Source organism: Canis lupus, chromosome 11 (genome assembly GCF_011100685.1).
Source record: "Canis lupus familiaris isolate Mischka breed German Shepherd chromosome 11, alternate assembly UU_Cfam_GSD_1.0, whole genome shotgun sequence".
NCBI lineage: Eukaryota > Metazoa > Chordata > Mammalia > Carnivora > Canidae > Canis > Canis lupus.
This window is the reverse complement of record NC_049232.1, coordinates 67,942,255-67,966,073: the sequence shown is the minus strand read 5'-3', so window position 1 is coordinate 67,966,073 and position 23,819 is coordinate 67,942,255. Positions and strand designations below refer to the sequence as shown.

Here is a 23,819-nt window from a genome sequence, read left to right as displayed (position 1 = left end):
CTTCCATCTAGTCCACACAATGGCCCTGAGTGGCATGTTACTATTTTCATATTATAGTTGAGGTTCAGGGGAACATGAAAGCTCTTGGTCACAAGAACATCAGAATCTCACAGGGGAGAGGCATCCTTTGGAGACTCGTGGAGTTTGGAGTTACTTTGGAATTTCAATGAACACCTGTCCTTTGGCCACAATGGAAACTCAGCCGAGTCTCTTTAGATGTACAATTTCTTAGACTATCAAAAGGCCCAGTGGCTGGGGACTGAATACCTGCTTACTTAAATTGTAGTGCCAGAGCACAGGGGAGCAACCTGAGACACCCTTCCCTCGCTCTTTGGGTAGGACTTCAGTGACTGGGCCCCCTAGATGACACAGAATTCTGCTGTAGTGCCTACCCAGTACCAAACCCAGTCTCCTCTGTCTCAAGCTTTAATAAGTTTGCATCTCCTTCCAGCTTCATCTCTTTATTCCATCAAAGACAGATTAAGCAGAAGAGAGAGCCGTGAATATAACTTGGCATTTTCTCAGCCCTATGCAGGTATGCAAGCCTATGCTTATCCCCACACATCAGCTGTCACCTCCCAGCTGCAGCCCGCCCGGCCCCTGTACCCCACTCCGCTCTCGCAGTCTCATTTTCAAGGTAAGCAGTGGGCCCTGAGTGTCTCGTCTCCCGCTCTTGCTGTGCTCTCCTTCCCACTCCCTTTTCATTTTCACTCCAGTAGATCTCTGCTTTATTTTGAAGCAGCTTTGTTGAGGTCTGATTTACATATTGTACAATTCACTCTCTTTGGGTGTATAATTCAAGGATTTTTAAAGCAAGTTTACAGAGTTGTGCAACCCTTCACCACAATCTAATTTTAGAACGTTTACAACATCCACCAAAACTCTTCATGCCCGTTTTGTTTTGTTTCTTGCATTTTCTCCTGCCAGCCCTTTTCCATTGCTCTGTCAGAGTGGCTCTGTAGAGTTTTTGGAAAACAGTAAGAGAGTGAAATGTTGGAGGAAATGGGGAGAAAGCATGGTGACCGGGTGTTCAGTATCTCACAGGAAAGCTACTTTGTGAAAAATTTTAAATTATGAAATATATGCTTTTATTAAAAAGTCAACACAAAAGAATATAAAATGAAAAGTTACTGTCCTCCATTATAAATACCCCCGACCATAGGAAACTGTTGTTAACAGTTTCTTGGGTAAATTTTCAGGTATTTTTTCATGTGTGTACAAGTGTGCATAAAAAGCACACTAGTATAAAAAACTAAAACAAAATGTAATTTTGTATTAAAAAGCAAACTAAATGGCTGGCATGCTGTCCTACCTTCTTATTCTGCAGCTTGTCTTTGGTATTAGGACAGTGGTAGAAAGGAGCCAGTGTATATCCTACAACACTTTATGGTCCCAGCATGGTAAGGGTTTCATGGATGCTACCTTTGTCTGGAAACCCTGCCCCACCTCCATCTAGGAAACCATCAAATCTATCATCTCCTCTGTGAAGTCTTCCCTGACTGTTACCATCCCTTTTTCCTCTCCTCTCACAGACATAACTGTGTATATGTGTCATCAATGAGTTAATCTTGCTTTTCTTTGTGTTCCTTTTGTACCTTGTACATGGTCTTATTTGCACTTAAATGCACTCTGTCGTAACGATCTGTTTACATGTGAGTCTCCCCCCCCCCCCCCCCCCCCCCCCCCCCCCAGACTGTGAGCTCACCAAGGGCAGGAACCAGGTTTCATTCACTGCTGAATTCCTGGTATCTGGTACAATAGCTGGCATGCACTTGGATGAGCTGTTAGTGCTATGGCAGACCAAAGTGGCCATCCTTGTGCCCTTGGACCAGACTGTATCTCTTGATGCATTTTGCAGGAGCATAACTTACTTACTGTTAGCTTTGGAGCCCTTTTGCCTCTGTGTCCTGAGAGTAGGAATCACCTACAGCATTTCCCGCTATTTGGAATGTCAATTTCTTTCTTTCCTCTGCCTAAAGAGCTGTTGGCTTTTCCTCATATGGTATCCTCTGCTCCAGTTTCGTAAGGTGGTTTTGGCTTATGTCTCTTCAGGATCTGGTGACATGGCTTCATTTCTCATGACTGAAGCCCGGCAACATAACACAGAAATTCGAATGGCAGTCAGCAAAGTGGCTGATAAAATGGATCATCTCATGACAAAGGTGAATGAGTCAGGGTTGGGGCTTTGTTGAAACTAAGGAATTGAATAGGGGATACAAACAGCAACTAGGATTATAGGTAAACTCTTCCTTGGTTTCCTGAATTTTTAGTAGTTAGTAGTAATTTCCCTGGAGAGTAGTTTTTATTTTGGAATTCATTTGGCAGGAGAAAACTCTAGCTTATGTTAGAAATGATCTCAGAAACTTGTTAGGCCCTTCCAAAAAGTGGTTAGATCTTGGGTGAATTCTGTTTTTCCATTTAAAAATTTCTCTCAAAGTCTTTCTATCCCTGCTTTTGTAGGTTGAAGAGTTACAGAAGCACAGTGCTGGCAATTCCCTGATGATTCCCAGCATGTCAGTCACAATGGAAACAAGCATGATTATGAGCAATATCCAACGAATTATTCAGGTAGGAGGGATTGAGAAGAGAACACAGCCTGGAGGTCTTGCCCCCTTCTCTCCCAGAATGTGCTAACCTCTAAAACCTCTCCTCCACAGCCAGAGAGCATATGATCAGTACTATTGGGGAATTCTGGAAAATCCATTCATTATGGCCTAATATGGTCCAAGGGACTTATCACTGTAGAGTCACAAGGAAACATTTTAGAATGTTGCTTCATTTTATGGCCATTTATATGTCTAATCTATTGGGTGTAGTGATTTGTATCCATCAGGTATGATTTGATGTTTTAAATATTTATGTGGACATAAGTTTAGTTTTTTATCTCAAAATTTATAGCAGTGTCACCTGTCAGTTCAAGTTGATTCCCTTATATCTGGCACTTTTCTCATAAAAACTGAAGTCATACATCTATTTTGAATTTAGGAAAATGAAAGATTGAAGCAAGAGATCCTCGAAAAGAGCAGTCGGATAGAAGAACAGAATGACAAGATTAGTGAACTAATTGAACGAAATCAGAGGTAATGACAGATAAGGGGCACTGGCTAGGATGGACTAAGGGTTTTATTTGTAAATGACCAAGTTAGATAAATATTTTTTTAGGGTAGTTTATGGAAACTGCTGCTATTTCTGTTTCTTGCCTGTCATGTGAATTATTGTTTGTTTTTTGAGAGCGTTTTGGTAGAAGAAACACAGTGGGCTGTAATGTTAGGCAAACCTGTGTTCAAATCCCAGCTCTGCTTCCCTTTTGTTATGTGGCTTTGGGTGTTCCTCCTGGCCCTTGTTTCTTCACCTGTGAAGTGGTGTTAATACTTAGAACACTTAGAAAATACTGTCAACTGTTCTCTCTTCTGTGTGGGCTATTTCATCAACAGGAATGTCACTGATTTCTGTATAAAACCCAAACACTGTGTAATTTTTCTAGATCCTTCTGAAGATTTTGGTGAAGGGGGAGGTGCTCAGGGGAACATGTCATAGCAAATAGCATTTCACTTAGTATCATTCTTCCATACTTCTCTTTTCTAGTGTGTCTCGTCTCCCACATGGTGGCAGGGGTGGGGTGGGGTGGAAGGGAGAGGTGGGGGGAGAAGTGCTTTCTACTCCCCTCTCCTCTTTCCTCCTTCATTCCTCTGCACCACACATACTTCCAGTTCCTTTTCTCTTCATTATGCAAAGCAATTAACCTCTGGCCCAGGTTCCTACTTCCAAACTTGATGGCTGCTTTCAGACTGGGTTTTTTTGAAGGTATAGAGCAATGTTGTGAGGACTGAACGTGCATTGGTTGTGTCTGGTATACATTCAGCGCTTGACAAATGTCTCTTCCCCTATTTCACAGGTATGTTGAGCAGAGTAACCTGATGATGGAGAAGAGGAACAACTCACTTCAAACAGCCACAGAAAACACACAGGCAAGAGTATTGCATGCTGAACAAGAGAAGGTAAAGTAACCAGGGAGGGAAAAGCCCATCAGGATATGTAGAGTAAGGAGCTGTCGTGTGTGTGTACGAACTTATCCATCTGCTTTTCAGCAAAAACTTGCCATCATTGGGAACAGAACTAGAAAGCTTCTAACAGATTTTACTATATCCATCATCCAGATTTCTGTTTTATAGGATGCTTTGCAATGAGTTGATTCAAAAACTATAACTCATCTAAGTAATTTGATTAAGGTGAAGATTACATTGTTTATTAGCAAATGAAATTTATTCTCTTGACACAATCACAGAAAATTTCTCTTACAGGGGTGCCTGGGTGGCTCAGTTGGTTCAGCGTCTGTCTTCGGCTCAGGTCATGATCCCGGGGTCCTGGGATGGAGCCCCCACATCAGGCTCCCTGCTCAGTGGGGAGCCTGCTTCTCCCCCTCCCTCTCCCTTTGCTGCTCCCTCTGTTAGTACTATCTCTCTGTCAAATAAATAAATAAAATCTTTTTTTTTTTAAAGATTTTATTTATTCATGAGAGACAGAGGGACAGAGACAGAGACACAGGCAGAGGGAGAAGCAGGCTGTATGTAGGGAGCCCCTGACGTGGGACTCAATCCTGGGTCTCCAGGATCAGGCCCTGGGCTGAAAGCGGCGCTAAACCGCTGAGCCACCCGGGCTGCCCTTTTTTTTTAATGTCCAAAAAATAAAATTCCTATTATGTCATGTAACAAACATTTTAGTGAAATTTAAGATTAGTTTATTCCTTCATCTGCATCTGCAAGAGCGTTTTAAGGTACTGCTGTCTGGCTTCAGTCCGTTCAGAATTAGGCATTTTGACCTGTTCCTGGAGTCGCTGTAAGGAGGACTCTAGTGGGCCTTGGGCTGGGCTGACGCTGACTCTCGCTGCCCCCATCGTTGCTCCAGAGACACTGTTGATCTGGAGTGGAGTCCTTCTGGTTTGGGCTCCTGCTCCTCATCCATCTGCTGTTATCTCAAAGGTTTAAGAAATTGGTTATGCTTTGAATTTTTCCTGAAAACTTGAGTGCAATGTATCTCATAACCTGTAGAGTGTACTCACTTTCTCATAGTCCAGTAATGTTGAGGATTTCTGACTCATGCTGTTATTGTTCTGTGTTCTCTTTGTTGTAGTGTCTAGGGAAGAAATATCTCTGACCCCTTATCCTCCAATGACTAGTGCCTTGCCCTGCATAGCCCTGTCCCAACTTGACCCCGATCCTTTCTCACAGCTACTTCCCACCATCCCTTGTTTGTTATGGCTGACTCCTTGGGCCTGGATCAAGGTCAGCAGTCTATGACATTGGCACCACTGAACACTACTGGAGTCACTTCACTGTCCATTAACCATACTTTTTACTATTTCCTTTTCTCTACTTTTTTTTTTTTAACATTTTATTTATTTATGAGAGACACAGAGAGAGAGAAAGAGAGAGAGGCAGAGACATAGGCAGAGAGAGAAGCAGCTCCCTGCAGGGAGCCCAGTGCGAGACTCAATCCCAGGACCCTGGGATCATGCCCTGAGCCAGAGGCAGATGCTCAACCACTGAGCCACCCAGGCATCCCTCTTTCCTCTTTTATTTTCTCTCTCTCCTATACTCTTTCTCTTCTTTTCTCTTCCCTTTTCTTTCCTTTTTTTTTTCCTTTTCTTCTTTCTCCATAGGCCTGGCAGGGACACCCAAATATATTGTTTGGTTGAGTTCTTAGACCTGTTATTCAGGTCTAGCATGATTACTAAAACTTGTTCTAGATCAGTGGTTCCCACACACTAGTCTGACTGCCTCAAGGTCACTTGAGGTGCTTGACTAAAAATACATATTCCTAAGCTTCACCTTGAGATTCTAATTCAGCAGTATCTAGCCGAAGGCTGAATCTGAACTTTTCAAAAGTTCCTTTTGATTCTGATACACAGCCAGCCAGGACTCACTGCTCTTTGTTAGTGGTTTCTTTTGCCACAGTCTCTGGATGGGGCAGCTAAGAGCCTTTGTTTTTAGGAACTTCACCATGTGATTCTCATGTTGAGTATCAGTGGGGGGAGGGTGGGTGTGTTCCAATAAAATTTTATTTACAAGAATAGGCAGTAGGCCAGTTTGGCCTATGGGTCAGAGTTTGCCAACCCCATGAGTTAGCTTATTAATCCACTCACATGATTCATTTTTATAAAGATTTATTTATTTATTTATTTATTTATTATTTATTTATTTATTTATTTATTTATTTATTTATATATGATAGTCACAGAGAGGGAGAGAGAGAGAGAGAGGCAGAGACATAGGCAGAGGGAGAAGCAGGCTCCATGCACCGGGAGCCCGACTTGGGATTCGATCCTGGGTCTCCAGGATCGCGCCCTGGGCCAAAGGCAGGCACTAAACCGCTGTGCCACCCAGGGATCCCAGATTTATTTATTTTAGAGAGAGTGCACACCTGCACCAGCAGAGGGAGGGGCAGAAGTAGAGGGAATCTCGGGCAGATGCCCCACTGAGTGTGGAGCTCAACTTGGGGCTCAATTTCACAACTCTGAGACCATGACCTGAGCCAAAATCAAGAGTCAGATGCTCAACCGACTGAGCCACCCAGGTGCCCCATATTGATACACAGAAATGGTTGGCATGGTGCCTGGCACCTGCAGATGCTCTGTCTATAATAGCCCAAAGAGCAGTAATCACAACAGAACAACTCTGATCTGCTAAATCACCATCAGATCCCAGGTACCGTGCTTCCCACACATCTGTCTCAGAGCATCTCCTGGACTGAGTAGCACTATGCTTGATGAGCCAGGTAGCAAGTACCACACACCTCGCTTGGCTGCTTTGATTTGATTTCAGTGAAATTTTTCAAGGCTTGACAACCTCCTCCCCCTTTCCTTTTGCTCCACTTCTTTCTTAACAGTCATCCCTGTGAGGGCTCTCCCTCTATAAGGGAGATCACCAAGGTCCTTTCATCCCTGGAGGGAGCTCTCTGCCCTCAAACGCAGCTCAGAGTTTTGGCTGAGCACTCAGTGAACATTCAGTGAATGGAATTCTTTATTTTTCTCTGTAACAGGGTTATTAGTATTTCCACATAAAACCCTGGACTAACGGAAGAGTTGTCAAAAGTCACCTGATCTGACCTTGTTTCACAGAGGGTAAACTGTGGCCCAGAGAGAGTAAGCGGCTTGTTCAGGGCCTCACTTCCAGTCAGCTGTGTCCTTTTTCCTTTGGTCAAATGGCCATAGAGCAGCTCGGGTGGCTCAGTGGTTTGGCACCGCCTTCGGCCCGGGGCATGATCCTGGAGACCTGTCAGGCTGCCTGCATGGAGCCTGCTTCTCCCTCTGCCTGTCTCTGCCTCTCTCTCTCTCTCTGTGTCTTTCATGAATAAATAAAATCTTTAAAAAAAAACCCAAAAAAACAAATGGCCATTTTGCTTTGATACCATTTTCCTGCTTCTGACTTGAATGTTCCTTTTTACTTATTTTTCTGAATTTTTGGTTCTCCCTGCCTTTACTTTCCCATTACTCGTCCCTTCGCTGTTTTCTCTGTGCACAGATGTGTGTTTGGCTGAGAGTATTACTTATCAAGCTTCTAATTGGCCTTTCCAAATAATGCCCAAAGTCACCTTTTACTCTGCTTGTCCTTTGGTGAGAAAGGGACAGCCCATCCTACTGCCTCCCCTTCAGTGAGCTCCAGCCCCTCCAGTGGTCTTAGTTGCTGCAAGGCCTTTATGAGAGGCTCTCGATCTGATATTTGTGAAATCTTGAGCTAAGGACAGATACGAAGCTCCCTGGGTGCTATGTGAGCTCAGGTCCCATCAGGCCACAGGTGCCAGGACGGTGACTAAAACTTTTATTCTACATGGGCCAGATGAAAACTCCTCTTCCGTCTGGAAGTTCTAGCTGCCATTGTCCTCTGTGTTTAACAGGTAAAAACCCAAGGCTACTGAATAGCAAAAATAAGTATCTTAGAGCTCATTCCAAAGGTCGCCTACCGTTAGAGAAAAAATTATCCAGATGCGTCCAGAAGTAGTAAGGAAGACTTTATTCAAGGCTGTTACAGTAGAAGAGGAAGATTGGGCTCCACTCCAAATTCAGTAAGGGCAGATGGCTAAGGAGTGGAGTGAGGGGTCAGTGCTGAAAAATTATTCAGAGGAGACCTCATGGATAGGGAGATTCTTGCTAAAGTGACCTCGTAGGATTCTTCTAATTGACTAGCCAAGGACTGGGATAGCAAAGGTCGAAGATGAAGAACTTGTTCAGATATCAGGGAGAGGGGTTCTTTCTAAGTGGACATATCAGGATTCTTGCTTAAAACTAGGCTGGGCAGGCTACGGACAGGATGGGAGGCCAAGGTCAGGGGCTCAGAGGAACATGACTAAAGTTTGGTCAAAGAGAGAGTTTGTCAGTAGACTCTTAGATACTCATTCACAGCCGGTTTCTTTTTATTTTATATATACTTTTTTGTTTTTATTTTTGTTTTGTTTTGTTTTTTAAGATTTCACTTGTTTATTCATGAGAGACACAGAGGCAGAAACACAGGCAGAGGGAGAAGCAGGCTCCCCATGGGGAGCCCGATGCGGGACTCAATCCCAGGACCCTGGGATCACGACCTGAGCCAAAGGCAAACACTCAACCACTGAGCTTTTCCCAAGCACCCCCCTTTATATATTTTTTTATTTTTCTTTATATCCTTAACCTTTAGAAGAGCCAGAATACCAGATTTTAAATGGAAAGGGTTTGGAAAGTTTAAATCTGCAGGGGCACAGTGAATAGCATAAGAAGGGACCAAAGGATAGTAAAAAAGTAGATGACTATAAATGCACGGCAAATAGAATAGCATAGGAGGAGTCATGAGAGTAGCAGCATAATAGTATAGAGAGATGGCCCAACCCCACTAATACTTTGCTGTCCAAAAAGTCAAGATGGGTCACCAGTGGAAAACCATTCACTGCGTTTCTTGTCCTCTCATTTCTCCTCATTTTTATGGGAGCACGTCAGATCAGGTGATGAGGATGTGGTATTTGTCACTTGTTTACCGTTCCATTTTTTTGGCCGTCCTCTTAATCATCACCTTTACTACACAGAGTATCATTAGAGGGTTCTCCAGGGGAGTCATTGTGTTTTCATCAGATGTTACTTGAGAGGATATAGCTTCTGTGAGGCCAGGACAGGGCACCATTTACAATAAGTGGCACATGAGAAAACAGTGTTGCCATCTTTTGTAAGCTCTGTTCTTCCAAGAACCCCACCCCAGACCAAACTCAGGTGGCTGAGTTTTCCATCATACTTCCACTAGGGAGAAACAGCAGACTCAGACGTACGTTGGTTGCTATTGAAGGCATTCAATTTAAATTTCAAAATCCTTTTCTTATGAAAAAAAAAAAATACACGTTTATTCTAGGAAAGTTAGAAAATGTCAGGAATACCGTTTCTCAGGTATCACATTGGTAACACTGAATCATCATTCTCGGTAGTTGCATACAAGATCCACGTATCGTAATTTGCTTAATCAAGCTCATTTTCCAGCATTTTATTTTTCATTCTTTTGCAACTGTAAACAATCTGCATTAAACATCTTGTAGCAAAAGTTGTGTAAGTTTGCACAGTTCTTCCCAAGGACAGATTAATGTAAGAGAATTCCTGGGTCAGAGATTTGGCACGTTTTGAAGGCTTGATTTTGGCTTCAGGTTAAGAGGCCTGACCTCCCTTCCGACCAGTTTAGTCAGCATAGAGTGTGTGAGGTTGGGTCATCACTTGGAGACAAGGGACACCCATGTGTGAAGTGGCATCGTACTTTGTCACACTATTCAGGCCAAGGTGACAGAAGAGTTAGCAGCCGCCACTGCTCAAGTCTCTTGTCTGCAGCTGAAAGTAACCGCTCACCAAAAGAAAGAAACAGAGCTACAGATGGAGCTGACAGAAAGCCTGAAAGGGACAGAGCTCCTTAGGGGCCAGCTCGCCAAACTGCAGGCAGAGCTCTCAGGTACGTCCTTGGTGGAGGGGCTGGGACGCTCACCATTTAAACCCAAGGAATGAAACTGAGGGGCACCTGGCTGCCTCAGTCAGTGGGACATGTGACTCTTGATCTTGGGATTGTGAGTTCAAGCCCCACAGTGGGATAGAGTTTAATTTAAAAAAAAAAAAAAAAAGAAACACTGTCCTTCCTCCCCATGCATTTGGCTTAATGCTCATCAAGTTTGAAGGGCTGAGGCAAAAATGAAAGCAGGTCAGTATAAACCTACATGATTGGTTGACAAAGGATACTGAAGGACTGGCTGTTCATCTGGAGTTGATCAGTGACCACTTTCCCCCCTTTGGGGCAAGTATTGCCCTCAGTATCTTTGGTACTTGTGTTTGGCTCCTGGGCCCAGAAGAATTTAATGTGTTCCTCTAACTCGTGACTCAGTGGAAATTTAAGAAAGAAGTGCTTCTTGTAGCCGCCACCCAGAGGGTGGATTCCAACCCTTCAGCTTGGCACTTGAGGCCCCTCCAGCTTGGCTTACTTCCTCTTATATTGCTCAATTCACTTGGCTCTGGACATAACCACTCTGCTGCAGCTTTAGGCCATCCTATGGTTCTGATCTTTTCATCCATGCTCTTCTCTGGACTTGGTGTGCCCACTGTCACCAATATTTGCCTCCAATTCTCCAAAATCTACTCTTTCAGAAACTTCCTTGTTTTTTTCCTAGAACATTTAATCTCCTTTAGAATTCTTTACCTCTGAGTATGTTATTATGACCATTATCAGAGTTAACCTTGAAATAGCACTATTTTCATGTCTGCATTCCCTTCTAGACTCTAAGCCTCTGGAGGACAAGGATGGTATCTTGGTCATCTTTGCAAAGTCCTTTCCTCCAAGTTAGCCTGAGTTCAGTGCCTAACATAAAGGTGCTGCTCAAGACATAGGGACTTGAAGAGTAGATGTATGAAAACCAGCATGTTGATTCATGTATCTCCATGTAGAGACACAAGTGTGGAAGACACAGATGGGACCAGGGGGCAGCAGCAGAATTGGGAAGAAGCAGTTTGCTTGCCTGAAAAGAGCTAAACACACTGATGTCAGTCGGTAGGGTGGTAGTTTGAGGAGAAACCCTTTCCCTTTTAGAGCATCACATGGGTGCACCTGAGGAACAGTCTTAGATTCGAATGTCGTACAGGTATCTTCTTTTTTGCTCTTGTGAAGCACCATATGGGTCTCAAAAGTTTTCCATACAAATTTAATTTTGATGTATTACATTTTAATGAAATATTCCAAGTAGCTTTATTTGAGCATTTATTTGGTGTTTTAAAAGAAAACTCTTGGTAGAATGTCCCAGCTCCCAAGAAGGATGGAAGTATTTCACCGAGGTGTTGAGACAGGCCCTGAGCTGATGGCTAAATAAAGATCTGTTTAGTGTGTTGAGGCAGTGGTTGAAATGGGATTGTGGCCATGATACCTTTCGAAAGTGGTTTTGGACAGCTTGAAACGTTTCTTTTTCATTTTGTGTGGAGAAGGTGACACACATAATAGCCATGAACGTGGGTTGCTGGGGAGTTGATTCATGACATGGTAGGCCTTTCACTGGTCAGTGAGGGGTGCTGAAAGGAGTGAGGAGAAGACGCTCACGTGATTGGGCTGGGAGCCCGCAGGGTGCGGCCTGGGAGGAGCAGCCGGGATGCCAGGTGCCTCTGCAGCGCTGGTTCTTCAACCAGTCACTCTGCCATTACACCCCAGAGCTCCAGGAAACCTCGGAGCAAGCACAGTCCAGATTCAAAAGTGAAAAGCAAAGCCGGAGACAACTGGAGCTCAAGGTGACATGCCTGGAGGAGGAGCTGGCTGATCTTCGAGCCGAGAAGGAATCTCTGGAAAAGGTAAGTTCTATGCCTGAAGTTTCTCAGTTAGACCCAAGTGGCCAGGATTAAGTGTTGAATAGACATTTTTACTTTCCTTTTAAAAATTACAAGAGTGGGGACGCCTGGGTGGCTCAGTGGTTGAGCATCTGCCTTCGGCCCAGAACATGATCCCAGAATCCTAGGATCGAGTCCCACATTGGGCTCCCTGTAGGAAGCCTGCTTCTCCCTCTGTCTGTGTCTCTGCCTCTCTCTGTGTGTGTCTCATGAATAAATAAATAAAATCTTAAAAAAAAAAATTACAAGAGTGGAATCCCTGGGTGGCTCAGCAGTTTAGGGCCACCTTCGGCCCAGGGCATGATCCTGGGGTCCTGGGATCGAGTCCCGCATTGGGCTCCCTGGGTGGAGCCTGCTTCTCTCTCTGTGTGTCTTTCATGAATGAATAAATAAAATCTTAAAAAAATTACAAGAGCATGTGCTCATTGTAACAAGTACAAATAATGCTGAAAAGTATGAAATAAATTTATCTTTTTTCCTCTCAATCTCAAGCATTAGAGATGACAACTATAAATAATGTACGATTATCCCTGCAGTTTATTTTCTGTGTGTATAAAATATACATATATATATGTGCATACATATATGTACACTGATCATTTTTAAACTGTAATAGGGTCATGTGTAACACTTCTTTTTTTTTAACATCGTGGACATAGTACAAATAAGTGTGAGAACTTTTTGGGATGTCTGACTGGTTCATTTGATAGAGCATGCACCTGTTGATCTCGGGGTCATGAGTTCAGGCCCCATGTTGGGTGTAGAGAATGCTTAAAAATAAAATCTTTTAAAAAAATGAATAAAACCCTCATTTTTTTTTAACTACAGCACAGTACTCTAGTCTCTTGTCAGGTTAAACCGGAACTTATTTACCTACTGATGGTTATTTATGTTTCTATTTTTCCAGTTTCAAGCACTGCTGTGAACATCCTTGTACTATATGACTATTTTTTACAAATTCATTTGAGCATTCCATACAATGAATTGCTTGACTTAGAATTGCTAGATCATAGGCAATGCTTTACATCTACATTTTTAAAATGCTTCTCCCTCTGACCCTCCCCCTGCTCGTGCTCTCTCTGATGCTCTGTCTCCCTCTCAAAGGAATAAATAAAAAATCTTTAAAAAAAAATACATATTGCCAGATTATCTTCAAAGAAGAATATGTTGGCTTGCACTTCCAGCACTGTGTGAGCAAGTCCGTATCTCTATATTTTGTCCAACTCTGCATATGTCAGGTTTTCTAATCTTTATAGCCTGATAGGTGAAATATGCTGTCTTATTTTTTTTGCTGTCTTATTTTAATATATATTTTTGTTAATAGTGAAGCTTTCATATATTTAATACCTATTTGTGTTTATTTTGTAAATTCTTTGTAATGTCCTTTGTCTTCTTTTCTATTGTAATATTTGATTTGTAAACATTACTAAGGATGTTAATCCTTTGTCACTCATAGATGTTACAAATATCACTTATTATTTTCAGTATCTGTTGTATTAAAATTTTAAGCCTAAACAAGCCCCATTGAACAAAGTGGGAATATTTCTTTCTGTTCTGGAACAGTTTATTTTTATTTATTTATTTTTTAAGATTTCATTTATTTACTTAGCGACTGCACAGGCAGGGGGAGGGGCAGAAGGAGAGGAAGAGAGAGAATCTCAAGCAGACTCCAGGCTGAGCACAAGCCTGATGTGGAGCTTGGTCCCACGACTCTGAGATCATGACCTGAGCCGAAATCAAGAGTTGGACGTTTAACCAACTGAACTACCCAGGTGCCCCTGGAACAGTTTAAATATGAAAGAACAAACTTTCTGAGATTTCTGTAAAACTCTCTAGTGAAGCTTTTGTGGTCTTGTGCCTTTTTAGGGGGTAAATCTTGGTCTACATTTTCTGTCCCTCAGCTGAGAATGTCCCTCAGCAGCTGAGAATGTTAAATATAGAAGGAAAATTAAACATTAAATTGTTTCCAGAAGGACCCAGCCAACTCAAAAACTACCATCACTGTCACCATCTGCATTTATCCTCTGTGAAACAGCTAGAGCTGATGATGGTTCTCTTATTCCTAAGAACCTCTCTGAAAGGAAAAAGAAGTCTGCTCAAGAGCGCTGTCAGGCTGAGGAGGAGATTGACGAAATCCGCAAGTCCTACCAGGAGGAACTGGACAAGCTTCGGCAGCTCTTGAAAAAGGCTCGGGTGTCCACAGACCAAGCAGCTGCAGAGCAGGTAACAGGAACCTGAAGCACTTTGGAAACATGCCTTTAGGCCATTATTGTCCTTGGAAAAAAAGGGATTCCAAACATAAAACCAGAGTCCTCAACCAGCAGACACCATCCTTCAGGCACATTATTGTCCTTGAAGAGAAGGAATTTATTTAGGTAATCAGGCAGGGAGACCAGGGACAGTGGCAGTCCACACCTGGATCTCTAGTTCATAAGAGGCCTTTGACAGAGGCCTTTTTCCTCCTAAGTTCATAAATTCATACTTATGTGTATCTGTTTAATTGTTGAGTGAATTGGTATAGTCTCCTCTGGGAATTTTGAAAAAATGGTTTCATCGGAACCTGTAAAGAGGGCCTAGACTCTGAAAAAGATCACATTATGGCCCTATTCTCTAGCAGCTGTCTAGACAGTCACCCCTTAACTGGTTGGAGTAGCTTTTAGAATCCTGATCACCAATGATATCTGTGTACCTACATTTAAGAAGTACATTTACTTTCAGAGTAATCAAGGTCTTTCAGGTAGTTGTGTGTCCCTATTAAATCTGGGCTGTCGGCTTATTCTTTTTTGCCTTATGAAAGATGGGCTTCCCTAGATGCAACTGCCTCCCCACCACCCCAGGATATGGTGATGACATTCTCTTGGCAGCTGTCTCTTGTGCAGGCTGAGCTGCAGACCCAGTGGGAAGCAAAATGTGAACACCTGCTGGCCTCTGCCAAAGATGAGCACCAGCAGCAGTACCAGGAAGTTTGTGCGCAGAGAGATGCCAACCAGCAGAAGCTCCTCCACCTTCAGGAAAAGGTAGTTTTCCTTGGGCCAGACAGCCCAGTTAACTGAGGCAGACAGGTTGAGTCTTGTAAATCCTTCTGAACCTAAAATATGTTAATAGCTTGAAAACCAAACCATGCTTGTGCAGCTCTCCAGTTTATCAGTAATCTTTTCACATATTGATTTTGGGAAGACAGGTCCGTGACCTAGAAAAAGCAAAAGCAACAATAGTGTTCTGGAATATATATAATTCCACTATTTGATCATTTATGAAGCAAATACTTATTGAATACCAGTTGTAGTCTAGATACTGTGTTAGAAAAAGGGTTTACTCTGCCTTCAACCATCTCACAGTCCAGAAAGGGAGACAGAAACAAAGATAAGCATTTAAGGGCTATGAGGCCCAGAAGAGGAAGTGCCTGAGGGAGCAGGGCCCAGAAGGCCCCGTAACCTTGGTGAGGAGAAGTGAGGTGTGGAAGGTGGCTGAATGCCGCAGGCAGAGGTACGGAGGTGGGACGGGACCTGGGTATGGTGGGATCGTGGTATGAAAGTGACAGAGATGGAAGATGACTTAGAGTCATGGTGTGAAAGTCTGTGTATCTTTCCTTAGAGAATCTAGTTAAAAACTCTTTGACTCAGAGATGATGAAGGCAGTCTTGGCAGGTGAATAGACTGCTTCTAATGGCCAGTGTTCATGTCTGTTACTGGACTTCTATCCCCTCTTTTCTCATCATGCTCTTGACCTGATTAGGAACAAGACAGGTTGCCTTGGTGGGGAGGAGGAGGTGAAGTTGTGAATTGAGACTGAAGGATGAGGAAAAAGAATGTCCTGAGTCAGCAGCCTGGGGCGGGTGGGGGCGTGCAGACACCCAGACCTACCTGAGATTAACGCTGGATGCTTAGGATGGTTCTTGTCCCCCCGGGGGCCCTGACTTCCACCTGGCAGTCCAGGCTCCCAAGGCCACAGCTACAGTCTGTTCATTTTGCAGTGTCTAGCCCTCCAGGCCCGAGTCACAGCCCTGACGGAGCAAAATGAACAGCGCGCAGAGGACCCGGAGAATAAGTCTCACGCGTCTGGGGTTGCGGCTGCTGCCACTGATGCCTCAGAGAAGGTGAGCGGGCATTTCGAAGAAGAAGCAAGTCAGATCATATCAAGGGATTGAGTGAGTGTGCATATCAGGCATTCAGGAAGAATGTGGCCAGTTTTTTTTTTTTTTTTTTAAGATTTTATTTAGTTATTTGAGAGAGTGAGCAAGCACAAGTTGAGGGGGAGGGAGGGAGAAGCAGACTCTCCCCTGGGAGTCTGATGCAGAGCTTGATCCCAGTATGCTGGGATCGTGACCTGAGCCAAAGGCAGATACTCTCAGACTGAGCCACCCAGGCATCCCTAGTATGGCCAGTTTGTTGTGTTGGTAGCTTTTTTTCTGATTTTAGTGATAATACCACTTGTCTGACTTAAGTAAAACTTAACTCTTTGGAGCCTATCATATTAATGGCCACCCCAGAAGACTCCATCCTGAGGTTTTGACAGAGAAGGGAGTGTCTCTAACTCACAAGAGAGAGGGGTGTGCCCAGCCGCTGCTGGCACCAATCCTCACAGCCCACGGCAGCTCCAGTGGTGGCCACAACGGGAGGGGGCATCAATAAACACGTGCCACAGCTTGCCTTTTTTTTTTTTGAAATCATGCATTTGCCTGTCCTTGATAACCCTTCCACCAAATGTTGTTCCTTATCTAACATGGCCCTCTCCATAGTGACAGCCTTGGGCATCTCAGTTCATGACCAGCTGTGTCGCACTACATGGTTCCAGAAGGGCTTCCTTTCAGCCTTCCAGACCCCTCTCTGGAATTGACATGCATCCCCTAATCACTTGATTTGGGCAGCATATATTTTGTTTTGCTCTCCTCACGTCTTCACGCAGGTCAAGAAGATCATGAACCAGGTGTTCCAGTCCTTGCGGGGAGAATTTGAGCTGGAGGACTCTTACAGCGGCAGGGCTGTTCTGGGGACCATCATGAACACCATCAAGGTACGGCCAGCTGGTGATTGTTTCACTGAGGCGAGAATCTTGGTGCTTAAGTGCCTTCTCAGGGGTCCTAAATCTAAAAAGTATTCAAGACTGTTCCTCAATAATCAGGATAAGTAGAATGACTTCTGTCTGCATGGATGAGGGCAGCCTCTGGTGAGAGGAAGAAACAGTCATGTGACCTGCAGGAGCAGTTGTGCTCTCAGGGAGTGAAGAAGTAGGAGTGCCTGCTGTTTTCCTGTCAGTGAGCATCTCCTCCTCCTTGGCTTTTGAACAGATAGTGACTCTTCAGCTGTTAAACCAGCATGAGCAAGACAAGGGACAGAGCAGCAGTGAAGAAGAGGAGGAAGAGGAAGAGCGGCCTCAAAGACCCCAGGAGCACTCGGTCTCAGCCAGTTCTGGACCGCCTCTAGCGCCACAGAGTACGGAGACACAGGAGTCCCCCCTGGTGTCATCGGAGCAGGCAGTCCAGGAGGCTGTCCCCCTGCCTCCTCGGGTCCTCTCTGTTCCCCAGGATGAGGTACAGGGAAGGGAAGGGGAGCCTGCAGAGGCAGAGGTGCTCTCAGAGATAAAAGGTGATGCCCACCCACCCGAACTGTCTTGTATCCCCTCCCAAAGACCTCTGGGGCCCCCAACTTCAATTCCCCCTAAGCCTCCGGGCCCTGTACTTGTGGATTCTGAGTGTGAGGAAACACTTGCTGCCAACCCATTGGAAAATGCCTGTGTCAAAAAGCCAGAGAGCCCCACAAGACTGTCCCTGACTTCACACCCCATGAAGGGGGACCCACTGGCCTTAGGGCCTGAAAGTCTAGGAGAAGAGCCTCAGCCTCCAGAGCCCAAGAAAGATGAGGATGTCACTAATTCTCCTGCTCCCTCTAAGGAGCTAGAAAACAAAGAGGCAGATTCACCAACTGTTGGAACAGCAAGTGGACCTAACCAGTATTCTCAGCATGCCAGGTATGTCTTCCTGAGCAGTTTCCAGAACAGGGCAGCTATATGTGGAGGTTGTCACTGGTTTTGCCAGGGCTGGTCACCCATCCTCAGAGAAGGACTGACTCACTATTGATTCATTCATGTATTTATTCAATAATACCTATGTAGTCAGCACTGCAGTAGGGTGGTAGGCAAGGCAGATTTGGTTTTTGAGTTAAGGAGCTTGCAGTCTAGTGGGGAAGCCAAATATTTATGCATTATAAAAGTATGGTAAGTCCTTCAAAACAAAATTCTATATTATTGTAATAGAGAATAAAAGGGGAATTATTCTGCATTTATTTACTTATTTTTAAGATTTTATTTATTCATGAGAGACACACAGAGAAGCAGAGACACAGGCAGAGGGAGAAGCAGGTTCCATGTGGGGAGCCCGATGTGGGACCAGGACCTGAGCCGAAGGCAGATGCTCAACCACTGAGCCACCCAGGCATCCCTATTCTGCTTTTAGATAGAGTGGTTAGGGAAGGATTCAGAGAAGGTAATGTATAAACTGGGACCTAAAGGTTGGAAAGGAGCCTTCAATGCCAGGGTTCGGAGGAAGAGATTGCAGAGAGCAGGCACAGCACATGCCGGGGCCCTGTAGTAGGACTGGACATGACAGACAAGGAGCCAAAGAAGGCCCAGTAAGGAGGAGAGTGATGTTAACCTGAGATTGGAGAATGAAGTAGGGACCAAGACATGTGAGATCTTGTGTCACTCTTAGAAATTTGGACTGGAAGTACCCTGAAAAATTATTAAAGGGATTTAAGCAAAAAAAAAAAAGAAAAAAAAGACATGGCCTGATGTATTAGTTTTTAAAGATGACTAGCTATAGGTCATGGAAGGTGTCAAGCGCACTAGGAGGCCAGTGTGGAGGCGGCGGGGAACTCCCGGGCCACTACCACAGCTGCTGGATTCTTTCTGCAGAGCTTGTGGGCTTTGTGGCCTGAAACAGGAACAGCGCCATTTTCTATTGACTTGATTTTCTTGATTTTTCCTTCAGTCTCTCAGGGGATGAAGACGATGAACTCTTTAAAGGGGCAACTCTGAAATTTCCAAGGCCCAAAGCACAGCCTGAGGAGGAGGATGAAGATGAGGTGGTAAGGAAATGCCAGGCCCTGCCTCACACCACTCCCCAGGGACCCTTCCCTGCTGGCTCCAAGAAGAGGAATGGAGTCTGCGGGTGGCCGGTGCCCTGGGCTCTGTGTGCTGCAGCCTGTGGGAGCAGCCGAGGGGCTGGGAGGGGGCAGCTCTGTAAGCGTGGTGGGGATGGGCAGATACTTTATTCCTGAAAAGGGATCTCGATTTCTGTCCACGCAGGAATGATTGCTCCTTTCAGTGAAGGAAGTCGAGCTGCTTAGTCCTGTATTAGAATGCTAGAGCCTCAGGTTCCCCAGATCTGCTTGGAATTTGTCTACTTTACAATCAGAAGGGACTTTGAAGGTCTTGTCTTACATCCTTATTCATAGACAAACTGAGGCACAGAAAGATGATTTACCTAAAGGCACAGAGAGAGTTAGTGGTAGAGCTAGGACTGAAACCCAGGCTCCTTCCAAGACTGCCTGTTTTTGGACCTTTCCACTTCCTCAGCCTGCACCCTGCGCTGCTACCTTGTTTGGTCCTCACAACACCCTGGGCAGAAAATGGTTTAAGTGCTGATAGCACAACCTCACTCTACCAAGCTGCAGAGTGATGGCCGGAGGGCGGCTTGCTCCTAGAGCCTGCCTGGATCAGAGCCCTGATTCTTGCATCTATTGTCCCACTGTGAAGTGAGGCTGTCACTAGGACATTTGACTGCTCTGATGGGACTGTCACTAGAGAGAAATATGGGTGGAGAACACAGATCAGCTTCAGGCTCAGCCTGTCCCAGGGACAGAATTGTGAAGTGATTTTGCCAGAACCTAGGGGAAATGGCTGTGGCAGAACAAGGATCTGGCTTGCACATACAATGCCCTTGCCTCCTGCCCGGACTCCCCTGGGAGAAGTGCACCATTTCTTCCCATGGGCCTTTCTTCCCAGGAATTAAATTTTTATTCAAAAATTTTAATATGAGTTTTGCACTTAAAAATAAAAAACCAATTGAATATCCCAAGTGGCTGCCGTAAATATAGTTGGAATGTTTAGTTACCAATATATTACTGGTATTAATATGAATACTGTCAAGGTAATTTTTATTTCTGGGATGCTCTGAAAACTTCTCATTTAATACTCTGCTAATCTAGTGAGGTAGGCACTTTTATCCCATTTTATAGAGAAGAGGACTGAGACCCAGCAAAATTAAGTAATAGTCTTAAGGTTTTAATGCTAGCAAATACAGAGCCAGAACTTTAGCCAAAATAAAACAGAAGCAGTGAGCCAGTCAGACTAGAGCTCCCTTAGTTGATGCCCAGAAAGGGATACGAGGTCTGTACCAGGGACCCCTGACCACATCCCGCTGCCTCTGTTTGGCCAGCCCTGTGAAGACTGACCGTGGGCCACAGTAGCTCAGAGCAGGGGATATTCCATGCGTGCCTTTCTCCTGCTACCCCTTTCTCCTGCTACCCCTGTGGGAGCTGTTCCTCGCCAACCTAGAAGAAAAAAGCCAGGACCTCAAGTCATGAAAAGTGGGGGAGAGTTTCCTCTGTAGTCTGTTAATCTCCATTTTCCTACTACCTGGTTGGAGAGAGTGAGGAAAGGGCCAGTGGGATCAAGGGTGTTGGGGGTTGTGGCCCTGTACTCCTGGCCTCTCTTCGCCGCTTGGATTTGCCACTTGGTAACGTGGCCAAGCCTCTGAACTCATTTCTCCCAAATGATGGGGTCACTTCCAGAACCAGACAGGCCACCAGAGGCCGCAGCAGTGTCTTCATATGGAGCTATATTCTTCCCAATCTTCCTTCATCTTCTTGCATCTTCTCTCTCTCTCCATGGGGCTGCTCTGCTTCTCTTTCTTCCTCCTACTCCTCTCTCTTCCCCCATCAACCCTCCTTTTCCCACACGAAATGTGTAAGTCACTACATGAGAAGAAACCTGTCAAATCAATACATGTGTTTCACAAATAAATGATAAAATCATCCAATGTTGGTTGTCTTGTCTCTGTGTTGGAGGATTGCCTCCCTTCTCTGCATGCTTGGCTCAGCTTTATCTGGAAGCCCAGGTTTGCTGGCCACAGGGTCAGTCCTTTTGAATAAAACCTTAAGCAACACCGTCCTTCCCAACCTGGAGCTGGAAGCAGGTGCCAGTTCACTTCACCTTATCCAGGCGGGGAGGCAGTCTGGTGCAGGGACAGGTGAGGACTGACTGCTCTTTCCTGTTTTGTCAGAGCATGAAGGGACGGCCGCCCCCGACACCACTTTTTGGAGATGATGATGACGACGATGACATTGACTGGCTAGGATGAAGACCTGGGAAACTGGTGGGAAGGCCTCTCTGTCGACCCTTCTCTAAGCATGGTCATGCACAGCCAGCCCTGGGTCTAGACAAGCCACAGGTGAGGTGAAGGTGAGCATTCTGAGGACAACAGTGCACACATCTGAGTTAACCAACATCTGAGCACCTTGCCCGGCTGGTCGGAGAGGAGTGTGAGCCTGTCTTCACAACGTCGGGTCCTGTCTTAGAATCCCCTGGGGAGGAAGGGCTGGTGGGTTGCCTGCAGTGTCACCTACAAGAATCCTGCCCTCTTCCAAGCTTTTTATTCTCTTCACTAAGACTGATGTGCCTCTCAATGCTCAACTGTGCACCAGCAACCGGACCTGTCATCTCGGGTGAGGTCTCCCTGGTGGAACCCAGGGTGGACTACACTATCTAAACCCCGGTTCAGTTAACCAGGGACGTGTATCTTTTCTCTGCCTTAAATCTGATACAAGAGGTCAATGAATATTTGAAATTAACAAAACTAAAATAAATGTCTGCGATGAAACTTGCCTCAAGCTCTTGGGGAGACATCTGATTGGGTTCTGAGACTGGCTGTGCCCCTCTCTGGGCATCTCAGGGTATGGGCTGTAATGGGCCTGGGTTGGTTAACATGCCCAAAAGCAAATAATCCCTTTGGCACCTACCCCTGGAACTCAGGCTTTCAAGAAAGGGCACCACTCTGCTGTCCCAGTTCACCCTAGCTGCCTGAAGGCTTGAGGCACCATGGTCATACGAGAACTGGTCACCGTCCTCTTGCTCCTGCACATTTGTTCCTACACCCTAGGAAGCTATGCACAGAAGGTGGGAGGGTCCCTCCATGGCATCGTCGTTCAATGCTGGCCCTGGATTGATGCTTCACTTTGAGATCAGCTTCCGTTCCCTCTGGACTCGGGGCCAGGACTAATGCAGAGAAGAGTAGGGAGAAAATACTTGTGCTCACTTTACTTGTTTCAGGATATTCCAAAGACCATACAACCAGTCTTCAAAAAGGAGAATAATTTTAATAGAAGTGTTCCCTGGTTTACAATGTTTATAAGATAGTATCCTGAATTCTGATGACCTGACAGTCCTTCATGAGGACAGATCCTTTGTGAGCCTGTGAGCCATAAGTGGGGCTGAGAGGCAGTAAGAACCACTGTTTAGTAACCTTAGTTGTTGAGCATTTTACACAGATTCTCCTCTCCAGCAGTTTTTTTTTTTTTTTTTTAAGATTTTATTTTTTCATGAGAGACCTAGAGGCAGAGACCTAGGCAGACAGAAAGCTCCCTGTGGGGAGCCCGATGCGGGACTCGATCCCAGGACCCCTGGGATCATAACCTGAGCCAAACAGATGCTCAACCACTGAGCCACCCAGGTACCCCTCTCCAGCAGCTCTTGCAGAAGACACTTATCCCCATTTTACAGAGGAGACACCGAGCCTTAAGGAAGTAAATTAACTTGTCCAAGGTTACATAGCTAGTAAGCAGGAGAACAAGAATTCAAATCCTGGCTAGCCTTTTCTGGAACCTGGGCTCTTGTCCACCTGGATGGCATCCTTCACTGGGTTGGGGGAAAAGGGGTAGTCATGCTTGTCAGAAATCCTGGACCCCAGCCCCGGTCTTCCGAAACAATCTCTGCCCTGTTGTGGTAAAAAACACGGCACAGACTTCTCAGTCCCTGCTGCCTGTGTTCACAGCCTTGCAGCACTAGGTGCTGTATGGCCTGGGCCGGTGACCCTGTCAGCCTCACGTGCATCTGTGCTAAGGAGCAGACTTGGGCCAGGCTGCCTGTCACTACACTCACGAGCTGGATGACTTTAACGTCTTTGTGCCTCAGCTTCCTCTTTTTTATTTTTTTAAGATTTTACTAATTCGGGAGAGAGGGAGAGAGAGGCAGAGACACAGGCAGAGGTAGAAGCAGGCTCCCTGCAGGGAGCCTGATGTGGGACTCGATCCCAGGATTCCAGGACCAGGCCCTGGGCTGAAGGCGGTGCTAAACCGCGGAGCCACCCAGGCTGCCCAGCTTCCTCTGTTCTAAAACAAGGATGAAGAGTTTCTACCTGGTTGTGAATGTTAAATGAGTTGATACTGTCAAGTGCTTACAACACTACGTGGCATAAAAAGCACTAGAGAGGTATCTATTACATTAAAAGAAAACTAAAGGTAGAAGAAAAAAAGTGCCACCTTTTGTGACTTGGCCATGAAGAAGGTTGAAATGCTTACTTAATCTAATCAGCTTCTCTAGAGCAGATTTGTTTAAAAGCCCTCTGTGCCATTCATGCCTCCCACGTACCACATTCAGAGACTGTATCAAACTGAAGAGGTTGCCCGTCACCCATGGAAGTGCCCATTTTATTTTATTTATTGATTTATTTATTTTTAAACAAATTCTTTTTTTTTTTTTAATTTATTTATGATAGTCGCACAGAGAGAGAGAGAGAGAGAGAGAGAGAGGTAGAGACACAGGCAGAAGGAGAAGCAGGCTCCATGCACCCGGAGCCTATGTGGGATTCGATCCCGGGTCTCCAGGACCACGCCCTGGGCCAAAGGCAAGCGCTAAACTGCTGTGCCACCCAGGGATCCCGGAAGTGCTCATTTTAGCAATGCCCCAGGGG

At 45.2% G+C, this 23,819-nt stretch overlaps 1 protein-coding gene across 6 annotated transcripts in view; it reads left to right on the top strand.

The window, feature by feature from the left end:
* The window catches only part of FKBP15 (FKBP prolyl isomerase family member 15), a 56,119-nt gene extending 34,383 nt beyond the window's left edge, over positions 1–21,736 (top strand). For 4 of the 6 annotated variants that reach the window (XM_038553134.1, XM_038553137.1, XM_038553138.1 and 1 more), the window contains 14 exons: positions 526–637; positions 2,053–2,162; positions 2,461–2,568; positions 2,986–3,080; positions 3,896–3,998; positions 9,779–9,950; positions 11,682–11,818; positions 13,922–14,077; positions 14,719–14,871; positions 15,828–15,950; positions 16,760–16,867; positions 17,142–17,821; positions 18,840–18,936; positions 21,135–21,736. In XM_038553134.1, coding sequence (XP_038409062.1) covers positions 526–637; positions 2,053–2,162; positions 2,461–2,568; positions 2,986–3,080; positions 3,896–3,998; positions 9,779–9,950; positions 11,682–11,818; positions 13,922–14,077; positions 14,719–14,871; positions 15,828–15,950; positions 16,760–16,867; positions 17,142–17,821; positions 18,840–18,936; positions 21,135–21,212 — 2,232 coding nt within the window. In that variant the 3' untranslated portion in view covers positions 21,213–21,736. The remainder of the gene's footprint in view (positions 1–525; positions 638–2,052; positions 2,163–2,460; positions 2,569–2,985; positions 3,081–3,895; positions 3,999–9,778; positions 9,951–11,681; positions 11,819–13,921; positions 14,078–14,718; positions 14,872–15,827; positions 15,951–16,759; positions 16,868–17,141; positions 17,822–18,839; positions 18,937–21,134) is intronic. The other 2 variants (XM_038553136.1, XM_038553135.1) reach the window with 2 other exon arrangements.
* Positions 21,737–23,819: the final 2,083 nt, after the last annotated feature.